This window comes from Nicotiana attenuata, unplaced genomic scaffold (assembly GCF_001879085.1).
Source record: "Nicotiana attenuata strain UT unplaced genomic scaffold, NIATTr2, whole genome shotgun sequence".
Classification (NCBI taxonomy): Eukaryota; Viridiplantae; Streptophyta; class Magnoliopsida; order Solanales; family Solanaceae; genus Nicotiana; species Nicotiana attenuata.
The window spans coordinates 73,422-91,239 of record NW_017671714.1 but is presented as its reverse complement, the minus strand read 5'-3'; the positions used below and the strand labels follow the sequence as shown (position 1 = coordinate 91,239).

Genomic DNA, 17,818 nt, shown 5'->3' with positions numbered 1-17,818 from the left:
GAAAGAAAAGACGGTAGACAAGTTGTTTGGGGTCTTTTGTTTCAATGATAGGATAAGAGCCTATTATAGTCAAATAATTGAAATATAAGAATGTATTATGGATGCATGAAATGTGGTGGGACAAATAGGGGTTTTGTTAAAAGGTTTCCATACAGTGTTTTGTTCATGTGATTAAGGGCGAAATAGATGTGACATTGAGTTTTTGATGAGAATACTTTTAGCAATGCAGCAAATACTCTAGAATTTTGTTTCTAAGGGCCTTTCTTTTTGTTTGGCTTATCAAAATCGTTTCTGAATATTAAAATTGTTCTTTAGAGAATTTGGTTAAGATAATTAGTTTTGTTACTCTAACGAAACTAAAAGTTGTAAATGACAGAAAGTATGCTGGATTCTGTTAGCTCCCTATACAGCTTATTGTGAAAATACTTTTGTATATTTGTAAACTGCACTTTCTTGGTGCAAATTTTGAATAAGATGAACCTCACTTTAAGAAAAACAAAGTAGCTTGATTGAAGTAATTTTTTGTTATTAGCTCTAAGAATTGATTTTTGGTATGATGTTTGTATATTTGTAGACTAGCTCAGATCTTTCTTTTTGCTGCTAAAGGTTTTACGATTCAGGATATTCTTGGTCCAAGGGTAATTTCCTTGAAGGATTGTATGTGGTCAACTTATATGTTTCTGCATGAATCATTGCTAGATAACAGCTTACAAGTAATTGTTACTTCTTGCAATAATTTCAAGTAAGTCAAGTTTATGCATAATAATTGTTATACTTTGCTGCAGAAAGCATATTTTAGATTTAGGACGAGGAAAATAAAGCGAAAGAAGAAGGCAGGCGTTGATCCAATCAGTACTGCTTTTGATCAGATGAAGGTTTGCACTTTTGTTCTTTAACCATGACAATGCCGTGGTATACTTGCTTTCGGTGATCAATTCTCCTTTTCTCTGTTTCCCAGAGGGTGAAGAATCCCCCTATACGTTTGGATGACTTTGCAAGCATTGATTCTATGAGAGAAGAAATTAATGAAGTCGTAGCATTTTTGCAAAACCCTCGTGCTTTTCAAGAAATGGGAGCTCGCGCCCCTCGGGTATGTTACTGCAAGTCTGTTTGATTGAAGCAGAATTTCTTAGTTTAAGATAGGCGTGAATATGTTTTTCTTTAAGAGGTTTGCTTCCTTACTGGTGCATTTTTGTTTAGATCAATGTGACTGATTAAAAAGGCACTTCCACTATGTACCTACTACTTGACAGTTATACATTCATATACTAATAATTTAAGAGCCTTCGCTTTCCTATGAAGAATTCAGTCATATGGTTGTTTAAATATCTTATGCACCAATAAACGATAAACCTGTGTGAAAGAATGATGTTGATGGAGGAACTATTTTCTGGTGTTTAAAATGAACTAGTCTTATGATACGCGCGTTGCGCGTGTAACCTATTTAAAGGAGTAAAAAGTTTTTAGAATTTATATATAAATATTATGTTTGAGTTATAAAATAAAAATATAAATTCATGTAGAATAAGGAATATTAGTTCTATATAGTCAACTCAATAAGGAATGAAACTGCCATAGTCCTCAATCATCAAAATATAATTAAAAAATGAACAGTCAAAATACAAATACTGGGGAAGGATAAAGAAAATCAAAAGATCATTTATAAAAAGGATATTTGTCCGAAGTGTTTGGTTGGGGTGGGCAATTAATTCTATATTTTTGTGTTTTTTAAATCTTCATGGCAGAGAAAGCTGTCTAATAACACAAAATATTAAATTCCCGATATCTTAATTACCAACCGAAATATGTATTGTGCTAAAAGTCACAAATAAATGATAGAATACAATTACTTGTATAAATTTATGAATAGATACATACCATTTATGTATACTAACTAAAGTATATAATCTGAGTATTTATTATTACTTTAAATATAAGTATTACTATTATTTTCAAAACGGTGGCATGTCATAGTAATCTTGTTTACAGATATTTTCTTACTCGTCCTACTATGTGTATTAGTTTGGTTTTGCATTGTATAGTAATCTTCAATTTTGAAGGCATAAAATTAGATCTAAATTTTCATTAGTAAATTTGTAATGTATGTTTATATACACTTTATCACATACATATAGGAAAAAGGTTAGTTACTTTATACAATCTAAATAAGGAAAAGTTTTATAAGTAAAAAATTTATTTTATTTTAAATTTCTAAATAAGAGTTTTTATAGCCAAAATTTTAGTAGATTTCAAAGTCCTAAATATTAGGAAAATAGTTAAATTACAATTTTGTCTAATGTGAAGTCTATTTTTAAGGGGTAAAAAGACATTTCGCTAAGGGCTTCGTGCTTTTAATATAGTATAGATGTTATGGTCCTCTCAACAATAATCATAATCTCTGGTCCTACAAAAATGGTTCTTGCTGTATTTTGAAGTCAATTTGTGTATTCAGTTAAGTTCAGTGGCTTTCTATGTGCAGACTGCAGAGTCAAAGTCGCTGTGCTAACTTGACATCAAGTTAACTGCAAATTGGTGTAGATCTCCGATATATCACTTTTAGACTCCAATTCATCCTTTAAGTCTTGATGTATTATGTTACAACTAATTCAATAGGCTCATAAGTGACATCAAAGACGAAACAAGAAGATGGATAGGTAGAATTCTTCCTTGGCCCAGTTGTTGGTTTTGGTTGTTCCTGGACTGGTGTGGCTATCTCAGGCTCTCTTAGGTTAGTAGTGTAATCACATACTGGAAAAGAGTAATTCCGATTTTAAGAGTAACAATGCATAGTCTCTCTGTCCTAATTTATGTGATGGTATTTCCTTTTTACTCCGTCCTGAAAAGAATGACACTGTGAAACAAGAAGAGAAGAGAATTTGGGAAATAGATTGCTTGATTATTCACTCAAGCTATTGGGTTTAAATAATCTTTACAAGAAACAGAAAAAGCAAAGAAAATAATTATTTCCTACAAAATCTCCTAATAACTTAATTACAGGGATTTGGGATCCTTTCCATATTTACATTGTATCTGTATTTGACATATTTAACACTCTCTCTCAAGCTGGGGCTTACATATCGTATACTCCTAGCTTGCCACAAATGATGTTAATTCTGGACCCTCAGATTGATTTTGTGAAAACATCTGCCAACTAGTCTTTTGTTGACAAAACTTGTGACAATGCATCCAGATTCAATTTCCTGTCCAATCAAATGAAGTGATGATCTTTTTTGGTTTCGTTTTGTTTTTTGCCAAGACTTTAAGGCTCAAAATAGGCTAAAGTTTTCAATTGCAGGAGTTGCGAGAAATGGCCCAATTGCATGCTCTAGCCAGCTTATTGCACACTTTAGCCATTGTTTAGTTATGTAGTGGCTAATTTTGTAATTAGGAGCTAGCTACTATAAATAGTAGCATAGCTATCATTTCTCCTTAGACTTTGATGATGAGAGACATGATGTCTCTTTATTTCCTTTTATGTATTTTTGAATTTATGTATTTATATTTATCTTAATTGTTTCCTTCAATTTGAGCTTAATTAATGTATAGATTGTGAGTGTTTAGTAGTGAATTAATGCACTGCTTGATTAACTTTGTCCAGGAATTTGCAAGAGTCCTGATCTCTTGAGGATTTCCATAGTTTAGGTGCTTCATTAATTGTTCTTTGAGTTGATTAGGCTTTCTTTAGTCTAATTAACTTCTAGACTTGATTCCTTGTTGAATTTCCTTATCCATGTTTCCGTCCTTGTTTGTTATCATCTTGGTATCAAGATGATATGAATCAATGTCAAGAACATGGATATGGAAAACAGGAAAGAAAATAAGGATACAAGATTGATACAAGCAAGCAATGAAGTAATAGACAATGATTAGATGAGAAGATTCCTAATTATTTTCTATCAGAATCAAGAACAAACACCTAGGCAATTTGGATCCTGAAGAAAAATGCTTCCTCTTGCAAATCCAAGGGCAAGTCAAAAGGCAACATTGGGGTTTTCACCAATCACCATAAATCTCTCACAAAACTAATCACTCACAAGTTAAAACTTAATATCCTCAAATTAAAGAAAGAAATTAAGATAAACATAAATACTTAAAAGGAAATAAAGAGACATCATTTCTTTCATCATCCAATCTAAGGAGAAATGAGGGCTGAGCTGCTCCTTATAATAGCTAGCTCCTAATTATAAAATTAGCCACTACTTAACTAAATTATGACTAAAATGTGCAATTAAGCCGGCTAGAGCAAGCAATTGGGCCATTTCTTGCAAATCCACCACTTGAATCTCCAATTTAGCCTATTGTGAGCCTTCAAGTCTTCTTGGGAAGATCTTGTAAGCCTCCATAAGCTTGGTCATGTTGTAAGTTGTCATAAAATTGTTGACATTTGGTAACTTTTGCTACTTCTATGACAAACAGAAAAAGGAGAGAACAAAAAGCATCTAAATTTCAGAATTGAATTTGGTTATTGTGCACCAATTTTACAGGACATTCTTTTGGCAATCCTCAATTTTAATAAAGTAAAAAGAATGAAAGAACTTGCAGAGTTTGTCAAAGTGATATAATTACGCCGATGAACGTCATGTTATTGCTATAGATATAATGGTAGAGTTGTACCATAATGAGTAATATATGGCCAATCTACTGTACGATTAACAATGGTTCTTGTAAAAGGTTACCACCATATCATGTTGTGGGATGTATTGATATAATTACCAGCACATAATCCCAATCACAAAAAAAACCACTGTAGCATTGTTTGTGTGAGCGTGGGTGAGTATGGATGCGTATCCACAACACGTGTTAAAGCTAAAACGATGCTTTATGCTTGCACTAAGTTCTATTTCATGTGTGATATGACAGGGAGTTCTTATTGTAGGGGAGAGAGGAACTGGAAAGACATCCCTAGCACTAGCAATTGCAGCAGAAGCTAAGGTGCCTCTTGTTGAAGTTAAAGCCCAGCAGTTAGAGGCTGGTTTATGGGTTGGCCAAAGTGCATCAAATGTTAGAGAGCTGTTTCAAACAGCACGTGATCTGGTGAGTCTGGTTTCTTTGTGTATTGCCTCTCCTAACAATTCCAAATACCTGGTTATGGTGTCCATCTGCAACTTCTTGCCGTTATTCTAAAAAAGAAAAAGAAAAAGAAAAGGGTCTTGTTGAAATTGGCTGCTGATATAGCATGGATAATGGATAAAGACACTTCTCTCTTTGCACGAACTGACAAAAGCTGATTGATTTTGTTTCTGTGCATGTTTTCATTGAAAGGAAATCAAGTAAAACATGGCTTATCTTGAACTGCAACTATTATTAATTTTATGCAAGAGATAATAAGAAAGTTGGCAAAAGCTTACCGGGGTGGAACCTTTTTGTGGCTTAATCTTATGATTTTTACTTGACTGACTGAGTGAAAAGCCAACAATACTGGAGGAGTAATATAGAGTATGATTTCAAGGAACACATCTGGTGCATTCTTCAGAGCTGTTTTTCTGTGGTGATATCTGCTTACGTCATTATCCTGTTCAGGCCCCTGTAATCATATTTGTGGAGGATTTTGACCTCTTTGCTGGAGTCAGAGGGAAGTTTATCCACACTAAAAAGCAGGACCATGAAGCCTTCATCAATCAACTCTTGGTGGAACTTGATGGGTAAGTGTATTCTCATGTTCTTAAAAAGTTCAGATATTGCAGCAACAGACAAGCATCATGTTGATGTAAATCATACCTCAGGCAAATGGCCTCATATAGCTATTGTTGAGTTACCCAGCTCCTCTTATATAATAGTTATATAAGAGCACCCAGGGCTTTGATTCAGTGGTAAGACGCAATATTGTATGTGTGGATAGAGCACACGTTATCTTCACGAGGAGCCTAACATTTAAGTGGGAGCAGGGTAAGGGGAGCCATACTTCATCGAGTTTTAAACTTGTGGGTCAACTGATGTTGGGGTGGCCGTCCATAGGAGATTTCTCGGCTGTCATAAGGAAAATAAGGGTGGATATGATTTACTAGCTGTCAATTCTTCTAGGAAGAGCTTTTATTATTTACTAATTGTTCTAAATTTTCAACTGTATCTTCTTTTACATTGTTGAGTTGTGTCTACCATCTCATATAACATTTTAAAATATTAAAAAACTTAACTTGTTTATATTAGGCTTGCCATACGGTTTCTCATGTGCGAACCTTGTAGATTTTGAGAAGAAGAAAATGCTTCTTGTATTTCTGTATGTGTTTATATCACATGAGCAAGTGAATTTATACAAAGCTCCTAATGCTTATTAAGGAAATAAAATAAATCTGTACAATCAATCCAGCTATCAAATCAAATCAAATAAAATCAAATCTCCTAAAATCATGCTAATCGAACAATCTCCAAAATATAATAAATCTTCTTGAATCATGCTAATTAACACTCCTCCTCAAGTTGGTCCAAATATGTCGCACATGCCCAACTTGCAACTCAATGTATGGAAAGTTCGCTTGTTGAGACCTTTGGTAAACATATCAGATAGTTGTTTTTCCGATGACACATAAAACAAACTCAAGACACCAGTTATAACTTTTTCTTTGATGAAGTGTCGGTCAATTTTCATATGCTTTGTTCGGTCTTGCTGGACTAGGTTATGAGCTATACTGATGGCAGCCTTATTGTTAGATTACAAGGAATGTTTTCCTTTTTCAGACAGTCTCAATTCCTCTAATAGCTTTTGTAGCCAAAGCAGTTCTCAATCACCCTAGGCCATAGCTCTGTATTCTGCCTCTGCACTTGATCTAGCAACTACAACTTTGCTTCTTATTTCTCCAAGAAACCAAGTTTCCTCTTACAAGCATACAATAACCAGATGTAGATCTTCTGTCATCTAGAGATCCAACCCAATCCGCGTCTCTAAGGGTTTCTATTTGGAGGTGATCATATTTGGAAAAAAGTAGACCTTTCCCGGGAGCAGACTTCAGATACCGCAAAACGTAAAAGACAACTTGCATGTGAGGATCTCGGGGATCATGCTTGAAGTGACTCACCAGACTAACTGAATATGTTATGTCTGGTCTAGTGTGGGAGAGACAAATGAGTCTTCCAACCAACCTCTAATATCTTTCCTTATTAACTGACACTCCAGCTCCGCTTTGTAACTTGTGATTGCTTTCAATGGGCGATTTTGCGGATCTGCAACTTGTCATAGCAGTTTCTTTCAAGAGATCCAGAATATACTTCCATTTGGGAAATAAAAATTCCTCTTTTTGATCTAGCAACCTCAATTCCCAAGAAAGACTACAATTTTCTGAAATCCTTGATCTCAAATTCATGCCAAAAATTTCTTTAATCAGGCCATTTCCTCTTTGTCATTTCCTGTTATTATTATGCTATCTGTGAGAAAGCACGAGAGAAAATATTCTTCATTAATAATGACAATGATACAATGAGCCCTATATATATAATACATGTCCTACTCCTAATACATATGGGATTAGGGTTATTTACTACTATTTAACTATCAAACTAACACTCCCCCTCAAGCTGGTGCATATAAATCATATGTACCGAGCTTGTTACATATGTAACTAATACGAGGACCAGTGAGGGACTTGGTGAAAATATCAGCAAGCTGATCATTCGACTTCACAAATTTTGTAGCAATATCTCCCGAGAGTATCTTTTCTCTAACAAAGTGCCAGTCAGTCTCGATGTGTTTAGTTCTCTCATGGAACACTAGATTTGACGCAATATAAAGAGCAGCTTGATTATCACACACAAGTCCCATCTGACTAATCTCACCAAATTTTAACTCCTTGAGCAACTGTTTTATCCAAATTAGCTCACATGTGGCCATAGCCATTGCTCGATATTCTGCTTCTGCACTAGACCGAGCAACCACATTCTGTTTCTTGCTCTTCCAAGACACCAAATTTCCTCCTACTAAGACACAATATCCAGACGTAGAACGTTTATCAGAAGGTGATCCTGCCCAATCAGCATCTGAGTATCCAACGATCTGCTCATGGCCTTGATCCTCAAACAATAAGCCTTTGCCTGTAGCTGATTTTGTATACCGAAGAATGCGGACAACTGCATCCCAGTGACTATCACAGGGAGAATCCATAAACTGATTCACAACACTCACAGGAAGGAAATGTCAGCTCTAGTCACTGTGAGGTAATTTAATTTACCAACCAACCGCCTATATCTTGCAGGATCGCTAAGAGGCCCCCCCTGTCCTGCCAGAAGTTTAGAATTCGGATCCATCGGAGTGTCAACAGGTTTACAACCTATCATTCCTGTCTCCTCAAGAATATCTAAGGCATACTTCCGTTGTGAGATCACAATACCTGAGCTAGACTGAGGGACCTCAATACCCAGAAAATACTTTAATCTGCCCAGATCCTTAGTCTTAAAGTGCTGAAAGAGATGTTGCTTCAACTTACTAATACCATCCTGATCATTGCCGGTAATAACAATATCGTCAACATAAACGACCAGATAAATACAGAGATTTGAAGCAGAATGTCGATAAAATACAGAGTGATCAGCTTCACTACGAGTCATGCCAAACTCCTGAATAACCGTGCTGAACTTACCAAACCAGGCTCGAGGAGACTGCTTTAGACCATAGAGGGACCGGCGCAACCGACATACAAGCCACTAGACTCCCCCTGAGCAACAAAACCAGGTGGTTGCTCCATAAAAACCTCATCCTCAAGGTCACCGTGAAGAAAAGCATTCTTAATATCCAACTGATAGAGAGGCCAATGGCAAACAACAGCCATGGATAGAAAAAGGCGGACTGATGCAATTTTAGCCACGGGAGAGAAAGTATCACTGTAATCGAGTCCAAATATCTGAGTATATCCTTTGGAACAAGACGAGCCTTAAGTCGATCAATCTGGCCATCTGGACCAACCTTGACTGCATACACCCAACGACAACCAACAGTCGATTAAAGCAGACATCTCGTCAATCATAGCCTGTCGCCATCCGAGGTGAGACAGTGCTTCACCTGTAGACTTGGTGATGGAAATAGAGGACAAAGATGACACAAATGCACAGTGGGACGATGAGAGACGATGGTAACTTAAACCGACATAATGAGGATTAGGATTAAGTGTGGACCGTATACCTTTTCGTAGTGCAATCGGTTGATTAAGAGGAGACAAGTCCGCAGTATTAGCAGGGTCAGGTGCAGGATATGAATCAGCTGGGCCTGATGCTGGGGGCGGACGACGATGATAAGTCAGGAGTGGTGGAGCTGTAGAAGGTTGAACTGGACTAGGTGGTGGCACTGGAGCTATAGTTGGTGGAACTGGACTAGGTGGTGGTACTGGAGCTATAGGCGGAACTGTAGGCGGTGGAGCTATGGAGGAAGATGAATGGGAGATAGGGACTGAATCTCCAAAAGAAGGAACGGGTAGCACCTCAGAAATATCTAAGTGATTAACTGGACCTGTGAAGTATGATTGGGTTTTAAAGAAGGTAACATCAGCAGACATAAGAAATCGCTGAAGGTCAGGAGAATAAATCGATATCCCTTTTGTGTTCCTGAGTAACCCAGAATTTGCACTTAAGAGCACGAGGAGCTAACTTATCTTTTCCTGGAGTAAGGTCATGAACAAAGCACGTACTCCCAAAGACACGGGTTGGAAGAGAGAACAAAGGTAAGTGGGGAAACAGGTAAGGAAGGAAGTGGACTTGCTTGACCTATTGCAGTTGCCATGGCTTGAGACCCATCGGCCATTGTGACTGTTGGAAGCGATTGAGAATATGAGATACTAGTGAAAAGAGATTTGTTACCAAAAATATGATCAGATGCACCTGAATCAATGACCCAAGACTCAGAAGGTGAAGATTGGGAGACACCAGTCATGCTACTATTTGTTGGAACAATGGAGGCTAATCCTGAAGATGTTTGTTTACGTGCTTTGTACTGAAGGAGCTCAATATAATCTGGTAAAGAAACCATCTGGATTGGATTTAATGCATTCTATCCAACGAATTGTGAGTCTAAGGCTTCTAATAAGAATGACATTATAATGTTCACGCCGGAAAAGCTCAGAAAATTGTTTGGAAATCACTGTTTCACTGTTACTGTTCACCGGAAACACTGTAGCTCGCTGGAAAATAAAAAAGTCGTCGGAATCTGATGTAAACTTGAAGGGTAGGCTCGGAAAAGCAAGGCGATTACACTGTTCAAAAGAAACTTTTTGAAATTCTAGCCGGAACAACCCTCACCCGCCGGCGCGTGGGACAGACGCGGCGGAACTCCGGCAGGCGCGTGGGGGCGCGTGGCTGAGTGTTTTCAGGTGGTTTTTTCTGGGGTTTGGTCGCCTATCTCTTTGGGACCTTTTGGTGGTATTGTATTTTGCACAACACTGATAATTAGTGACTTTGACGCAAATAGTCACTTAGGTCACCGGAAAATCTCACGGTGACTGAGTTCTTTCTTCCCGGATGTCGCTGGAATGACGCACAGCGATCTATTCTCACCAAAGCTCTGATACACGGGAGAAAATATTCTTCATTAATAATGACAATGATACAATGAGCCTTATATATATTATACATGTCATACTCTTAATACATATGGGATTAGGGTTATTTACTACTATTTAACTATCAAACTAACACTATCAACATAAAATATGAGAAGAGTGAGTTTACCCGTTTGATGTCTTATGAAAAGGGAGTGATCAACATTGCTTTGTTGGTAACCAAAAGAGATCATTGCTTTGCTGAATCTGTCAAACCAAGCTATTGGGGATTGCTTCAGTCCGTATAAGGCTTCCTTCAATCTGCATACCTTTCCTTGACTTTGGGCAATATCAAATCCAGGAGGAATCTCCATATACACTTCTTCTTCCGAGTCTTCATGAAGAAATGCATTTTTCACATCAAACTGCTGCAAGTCCCAATCAACATTAGCTGCACAAGACAAAAGAACTCTAATAATGTTGATCTTAGCAACAGGGGCAAATGTCTCTTGCTATTCCCCTCCATAAGTCTGAGTAAATCCTTTAGCCACCAATCTTGCTTTGAATCTTTCAATTGAACCATCGGCTTTGGGCTTCACAGTGAAGACCCATTTGCACCAAACCAACTTCTTGTCTGACGGTGAAGTGACAAGTTCCAAGTCTTATTTTTTGAAAAGGCCTTCATTATTTCAATAATTGCTTGCTTCCATTTAGGATCTGCAAAAGCTTCCCTCGAATTCTGGGGAATAGACACAGATGAAATAGACAAGGCAAAAGCTCTATAGAAGGGAGACAAAGAATAGGAGACAAAATTAGATAAAGGGTGTTTGGTGGTGCAAGATCCGACTTTTTTTCTGTGAGCAATAGGCACATCTAACTCATTAGAAAATGTAGATAACTCTGAAGATTTTGAGAAGAAGAAAAGGCTTCTTGTATTTATGTGTATGTTTACATCCCATGAGCAAGGTAATTTATACAAAGCTCCTAATGCTAATTAAGGAAATAAAATAAATCTATACAATCAATCTAACTATCAAATCAAATCAAAATAAAATCAGATCTCCTAAATATAATCAAATCTCCTGAAATCATGCTAATCAACACTCCTAAATCAAGTCTCCTTGAATCATGCTAATCAACAAACTCACCGGTAGAACAAGGTTCAGCTTCGGTAGATTGCATGATGGCTTCTTCGGTTTTATTTCTCCTTGAGTAAGTTTTCAAGTCAGGCCTATCCAAACGCCCAATAGTCTCTCCTTGAATTCTTTCTCCAATTTCCCTTTCCCATGTGACAATGTCATCAAGAGATCCATTAATGGTACTAGGTAGAATCACCTCTTCCTCTTTACTGCTCTCCCCCTGAAGAGGTGATGATGTAATACTTAAATAGGGCTCAGATTCTCGAAAGTTACATCCATGCTAACGAAAGATCTCCTAGAGGGAGGATGATAACATTTGTAACGTTTGTGTGTTGGAGTATACCCAAAATAACACTTTATAGCTCTAGGATCAAGTTTCACAGAATTCGTAGTGTGGACAAAGCAAACACACCCAAACACCTTTGGTGGAACAATATATTCATTCTTACTCTTTAAAGCTTCCAGAGGACTTTGAAAGTTGGGGGTTTTAAGTGGCATTCTGTTAATAAGATAGGCAACCACCAGAATAGCATCGTCCTAGTAAGATTTTGGTTGATGCATGGTGAACATAAGAGATCTTGCTACTTCTAATAAATGCCTATTTTTTCTTTCCGTGACCCCATTTTGTGCACTAGTATGAGGAAAACTAGTCTGATGGATGATCCCATTGGATTCCAAATAAGTACCAAATCTTTTATCCATGAATTTGTTGCCATTGTCAGTTCTGAAGATTTTTATTTTGGCATCTTACTGAGTTTATGAAATGATTAAAAACAAGAGAAAATTTCATTTTTGGCTTTTAACAAATGTACCCAAGTCATCTTAGTGCAGCAATCAATGAAAGTAACAAACCTAATTCTCCTGAAATCATGCTAATCAACAATCTCCTAAAGATAAGCATATCTCCTTGAATTATGCTAATCGACAAACCTAATTCTTTTTCTTGAGCCCAGCACATCTATTGTTGATGTATTGTGGTGAGACTCGAACGTAGGGCCTCTGCCACTTTGATACCAAATTGAATTGTGTCTACCATATAATTTGAAGTTTAATCCGTTAAAGAAGGAACATGGCAACCTATTTGGTTTAGGTTTGCAGCATATACCTACAATGAGGTATGTCCATTCTCTTGGGTGATTATCTTGACCAATTTCATGCCAACAAGTTAGATGGAGTTCAGATTTTGTGTTCCATGTAAGCAACCTACAATGATGAACGAAACAATGCCTTACCCTTATAAGAGTAACTTTAGTATTCATCTAGCTACGTGAAATTCTCCATTGAATTTCCTTAAAACAAATTGTAATAAGAAGTAAACATTCTAATTCATATAACGAGTGTTCTTACATTGGTCATTACTCCCTTTTCTAGTCTTCTTATCATTACATCATATTAAGACATAATGTTCTTTTTCTTTTTTTCATCATCATCCTGCTTTTGTGTCTTCCTTGTTTTCTCTGTGCCGGTGAAATGCATTCTTCATCACTATTAGATATAATAATGCAGTTTATACTCAGGTCGAGTCTCATGTGGGTTAATGGTGTTGTCTGTGGTCCCTCGCCTCATGAGCTAGTTGGAAAATACATTCTGTGTCTTCCTTGTTTTCTCTGTGCCGGTGAAATGCATTCTGTGGCTTCCTTGATATTTTGGAATATCAGGCTAATCCGCACTCATATTAGTAAATTCATGGCCCTGTTGGTGCTCAGAGGATTTTAAAAAAAATTCTATTCAATTGTCTGCAAAACTTGCAGGCCTGTAAGTGGTGCCACTATGATTTTAGGAATGCCAATTTGTTTATACCAGCAGGAAATAAACTTGTCACACTTGATCTTGCTTAGGACAAACAAATTTTGATCTCCTTATTTGTTGTAGTAATAGTTTTTAAATAATATATCCAAAACGTTTATGTTGCAAGCAAGGACATAAGTTTTGTGCTTTATTTTGTTCTTCTAGGATTCTCACATATTGTAAACTGTAACTAGGACATACTTCAGGTCATTGTTACCTCGTAATTGGTCAAAGCATAATCTAAATTGATTGAAATAAATAATAAATGCATCTTCATGTTTAGTTTCTTACTGTTCTCTCATACCATCTTATGTTGCAGGTTTGAAAAACAGGATGGTGTGGTCTTGATGGCTACTACTAGAAATCTCAAGCAAATCGATGAGGCGTTGCAACGTCCTGGTCGGATGGATAGGATATTCCGTCTTCAGCGGCCTACTCAAGCAGAAAGAGAAAAGATACTTACGATAGCTGCAAAAGGAACTATGGATGAAGAACTTATAGATTTTGTAGATTGGAGAAAGGTGCACTTATTTGGTCTGCAGACCCTACTCTTGTAGAGCTCATCAATTATCATTTTTGTCACAGAATCATATAGGCCTGCCCTTCAAGTTTAATGAATTAAAGAGAAGCTCAGGCTACTTCAAACTCCGAAAGCACTTTCTCTTTTTTTTTTTTTTTTTTTTGATAAGTAAACTCTGGAAGCAATTCTTATACTCCCTCTGTTCCAGTTTATGTGAACCTATTTCCTTTTTGGCCCGTTCAAAAAAGAATGACCCCTTTCTAAATTTGAAAATAATTTAGCTTAAACTTACAATTGTACCCTTAATGAGAAGCTTTTATAACCACACAAATACTGTGGGCCACTTTTTGACTTGTTTAGGTCCACAAATTCCAAAAGTCTTCATTTTTTCTTAAAGCCCGTTCAAACAGGTTCACATAAATTGGAACGGAGGGAGTAGCTTGTTTCGCCAAGCTAGAAAAATCAGCTTATTTTGAAAAGTGCTTTTTCTAAAAAATGCTTTTTTCAAAAGTACTTTTGGTGAAAAGCAGTTTGTGTTTGGCTAATTAATTTGAAAAACATTCTGAGCAACAACTAGGGTTTGGCCAAGCTTTTAAAAAATGCTTCTAAGTGTAATTTTCTCAAAAAGTGCTATTGAGTTGTCCCACATCGATGGGATTTGAGGTCCTTGGTCTCCTTATATAGTCTTGGATAATCCTCACCTCATAAGCTAGCTTTTGGGGTTGAGTTAGGCCCAAGGTTCATTTATCAGGTTGATCCCAATTATGTTACCCCGTGTTGGCCCCCCATTTATGTTGTCCACGCTCCAGTTTGCCGGCCTGGCGTGAGGAGGGGGGGGGGGGTGTTGAGTTGTCCCACATCGGTTGGATTTGAAGTTCTTGGTCTCCTTAGATGGTCTTGGGTAATCCTCACCTCATAAGCTAGCTTTTGGGGTTGAGTTAGACTCAAGGTTCATTTATCAAGTGCTTTTCAAAAAGTGCTTTTGGAGAGAAGCTACTTTTTTCTGCTTCTACTTAAAAGCACTTTTTTTTCTTCTAAAAGCTTGGCAAACACTTCAACTTTGAAAAAAAGCACTTCTTTTTATAAAAAGAAGTGCTTTTGGCTTTGGATAAGTTTGGCCAAACAGGCTATTGGACAGCTCCTTACTAATTTGAAAAACTTCTTGATCATATAGGGCATGAGAATCATCCTAGATCATGTATGGGGATGATGGTGTATTCTAAACTCTGTTGACTTGGATACCTGATTATCTGAACTAGAAATGATTACAATTTTGTGGAAGTCTGTCAACAACGATAATTTAAACCTAGTTTGATAGTTTTGCATGATTTGTATTAAAAATTTCAGTGTCACAACTTAGTGATTGTGAGAATTAATAACTCCGAAAATTATATTATTGATATATTGACAATAATACAATGAGTCCTATGTATATAATACATGTTCTACTCCTACTGAATATGAGATTAGGGTTATTTACATATAACTATTTAACTAACAAAGTAACACTCCCCCTCAAGCCGATGCATATAATCGTATGTACCGAGCTTGTTACATATATAACTAATACGAGAACCAGTGAGGGACTTGGTGAAAATATTAGCAAGTTGATCATTTGACTTCACAAATTTTGTAGCAATATCTCCTGTGAGTATTTTTTCTCTGACGAAGTGACAGTCAATCTCAATGTGTTTAGTCCTCTCATGGAACACCAGATTTGATGCAATATGAAGGGCAGCTTGGTTATCGCACACAAGTTCCATCTGACTGATTTCACCAAATTTCAACTCCTTGAGCAATTGTTTGATGATTGATACAAATTATCTCACAAGTTGCCATAGCCATTGCTCGATATTCTGCTTCTACACTAGACCAAGCAACTACATTATGTTTCTTGCTCTTCCAAGACACCAAATTGTCTCCTACTAAAACACAATATCCAGACGTAGAACGTCTATCATAAGGTGATTCTGCCCAATCAGCATCTGAGTATCCAACGATCTGCTCATGACCTCGATCCTCAAACAATAACCCTTTTCCTGGAGCCGATTTTATATACCCGAAGAATGCAGACAACTGCATCCCAATGACTATCACAGGGAGAATCCATAAACTGACTTACAACACTCACAGGAAAGGAAATGTCAGGTCTAGTCACTGTGAGATAATTTAGTTCACCAACCAGCCACCTATATCTTGTAGGGTCGCTAAACGGCTCCCCCTGTCCTGGCAGAAGTATAGAATTCAGATCCATCGGAGTGTCAACGGGTCTACCGCCTGTCATTCCTGTCTCCTCAAGAATGTCTAAGGCATACTTCCGCTGTGAGATCACAATACCTGAGCTAGACTGATAACTCCGAAAATTAACAGTGATAGTTTGCAAATCTTATGTTGATTATGCTTTGCTTTCTTCTGCTGTTCTCAACTTGTTTAGAAGTTATTGTTGTTAAATGTTAAATGCAGAGCAGAAGAGCTTTGTCAAATTTAGTACTGATATTTTATAAAACTGCTACTTTGCCTAACAGGTTGCAGAGAAAACAGCTCTTTTGCGTCCAAGTGAACTGAAACTTGTTCCCGTGGCCTTGGAAGGTAGTGCCTTTCGAAGCAAATTCCTGGACATAGATGAGCTTATGACCTACTGCAGCTGGTTCGCGGTAATTACTGCCAATACCAGCTACTTTACTGCACTATATCAGCATGTACTTCAAGCTCCTTTCCAGCATATTTATCTGTGCACACTTCCTCTTCCACTATTGGTTGTTATGCTTCTGTAATTAGGATTTATCTTTTCCACTTTGGGGAGTCAAATGTTCGTCCACTGCATGTGTTTACTATAACTTGCCTAGTACTACCTCCGTGGCATTTTGTTTTTGCTTTGCATGCCAATACAGTTCATAAATTACTCCTTATGTAACAAGGGTACATTAAGTGCACTAATTACTCCTTATGTAAAATAGGGCGTGTTATGTGCACTTTAACGATGTGTAGACATCAAGGAAAAAAGCTGAAATGCAATTGAATCATTTTTTTTAATCAAGAATGCAATTGGAATTTTTTTTTGATAAGATAAAATAATTTTATTAATGATGGGGAAACACCCATATAAAAGATCTGACACATCGACGGCGTTGGAACTTTGGGAGGCTACTTGACAACACATGGAGGTGAGTATCCTGAAGTGGTTTGTTGGGGTTTGCTCGCCGCAGATCGAAAGGCATTGTGGTTATGTTGCTCCCCTAACTCCATCACTTTTCCCCTGCAACCCCGTATACCCACCTCAATACCCCCACCTAACTCCAACTGAAGCATCTCTTTCTAGTTTCTAACTCCAACATGGAGTTTGACTACTGCCCCCAGTTATTGCCCTTAAAGGCTGTCCTCGAAGCTCCTTCTTCATCCCTCCCTTTCTAGTTTCTAGTCCTAATACCTTCTTTCTCCTTGTATTTACCTGATTTTGTGACCCCATAAGGCCCACCTCCCTATTAAGATTGCTAGCAAACACATTAGGAGCTTGCTGCCTAGGTTGTGGCCTGAAGGAAGAAGAACCCAGGTCTTACAACCTTCCCTTAGGGGTTCGCTGCCCTTCTTTCGCTTTCATTTCTTGTTTATTCGAAGTTTTATCTCAAGCTTCAGGCAACTTGTGAAATTCTGTGGCTTCAGAAAAGCACGGGTTGTTCGTCCTTCCTCTAGGGTTTGCTCCCCGTTGTTCCCTTTTCATTCGTGTTTTTTAGAAGTTTCCTGCTTTCTTGAGCTTCAGGCAGCTCTCTCATGGAGTTTTCTGGTGGTTTCAGCATTCAAATCCTGTTGCCTGTCCTTTCTCATTCCCCTTCAGTTTAAAGTGTTTTGCCAGTCAGTTTTTATAGTTGTTAGCAGTATGACCCGTTTTTATTAGTGAAACGGCTGCATCGAGAAGTATT

General features: G+C 37.4%; 1 protein-coding gene across 1 annotated transcript in view; it reads left to right on the top strand.

Annotated features, from left to right (window-relative positions):
• The window catches only part of LOC109209814 (probable inactive ATP-dependent zinc metalloprotease FTSHI 5, chloroplastic), a 61,823-nt gene that overhangs the window by 8,856 nt on the left and 35,149 nt on the right, over positions 1-17,818 (top strand). Inside the window, exons 6-11 of the mRNA XM_019373158.1 lie at positions 786-875; positions 959-1,090; positions 4,861-5,034; positions 5,521-5,642; positions 13,701-13,902; positions 16,427-16,555. Coding sequence (XP_019228703.1) covers positions 786-875; positions 959-1,090; positions 4,861-5,034; positions 5,521-5,642; positions 13,701-13,902; positions 16,427-16,555 — 849 coding nt within the window. The remainder of the gene's footprint in view (positions 1-785; positions 876-958; positions 1,091-4,860; positions 5,035-5,520; positions 5,643-13,700; positions 13,903-16,426; positions 16,556-17,818) is intronic.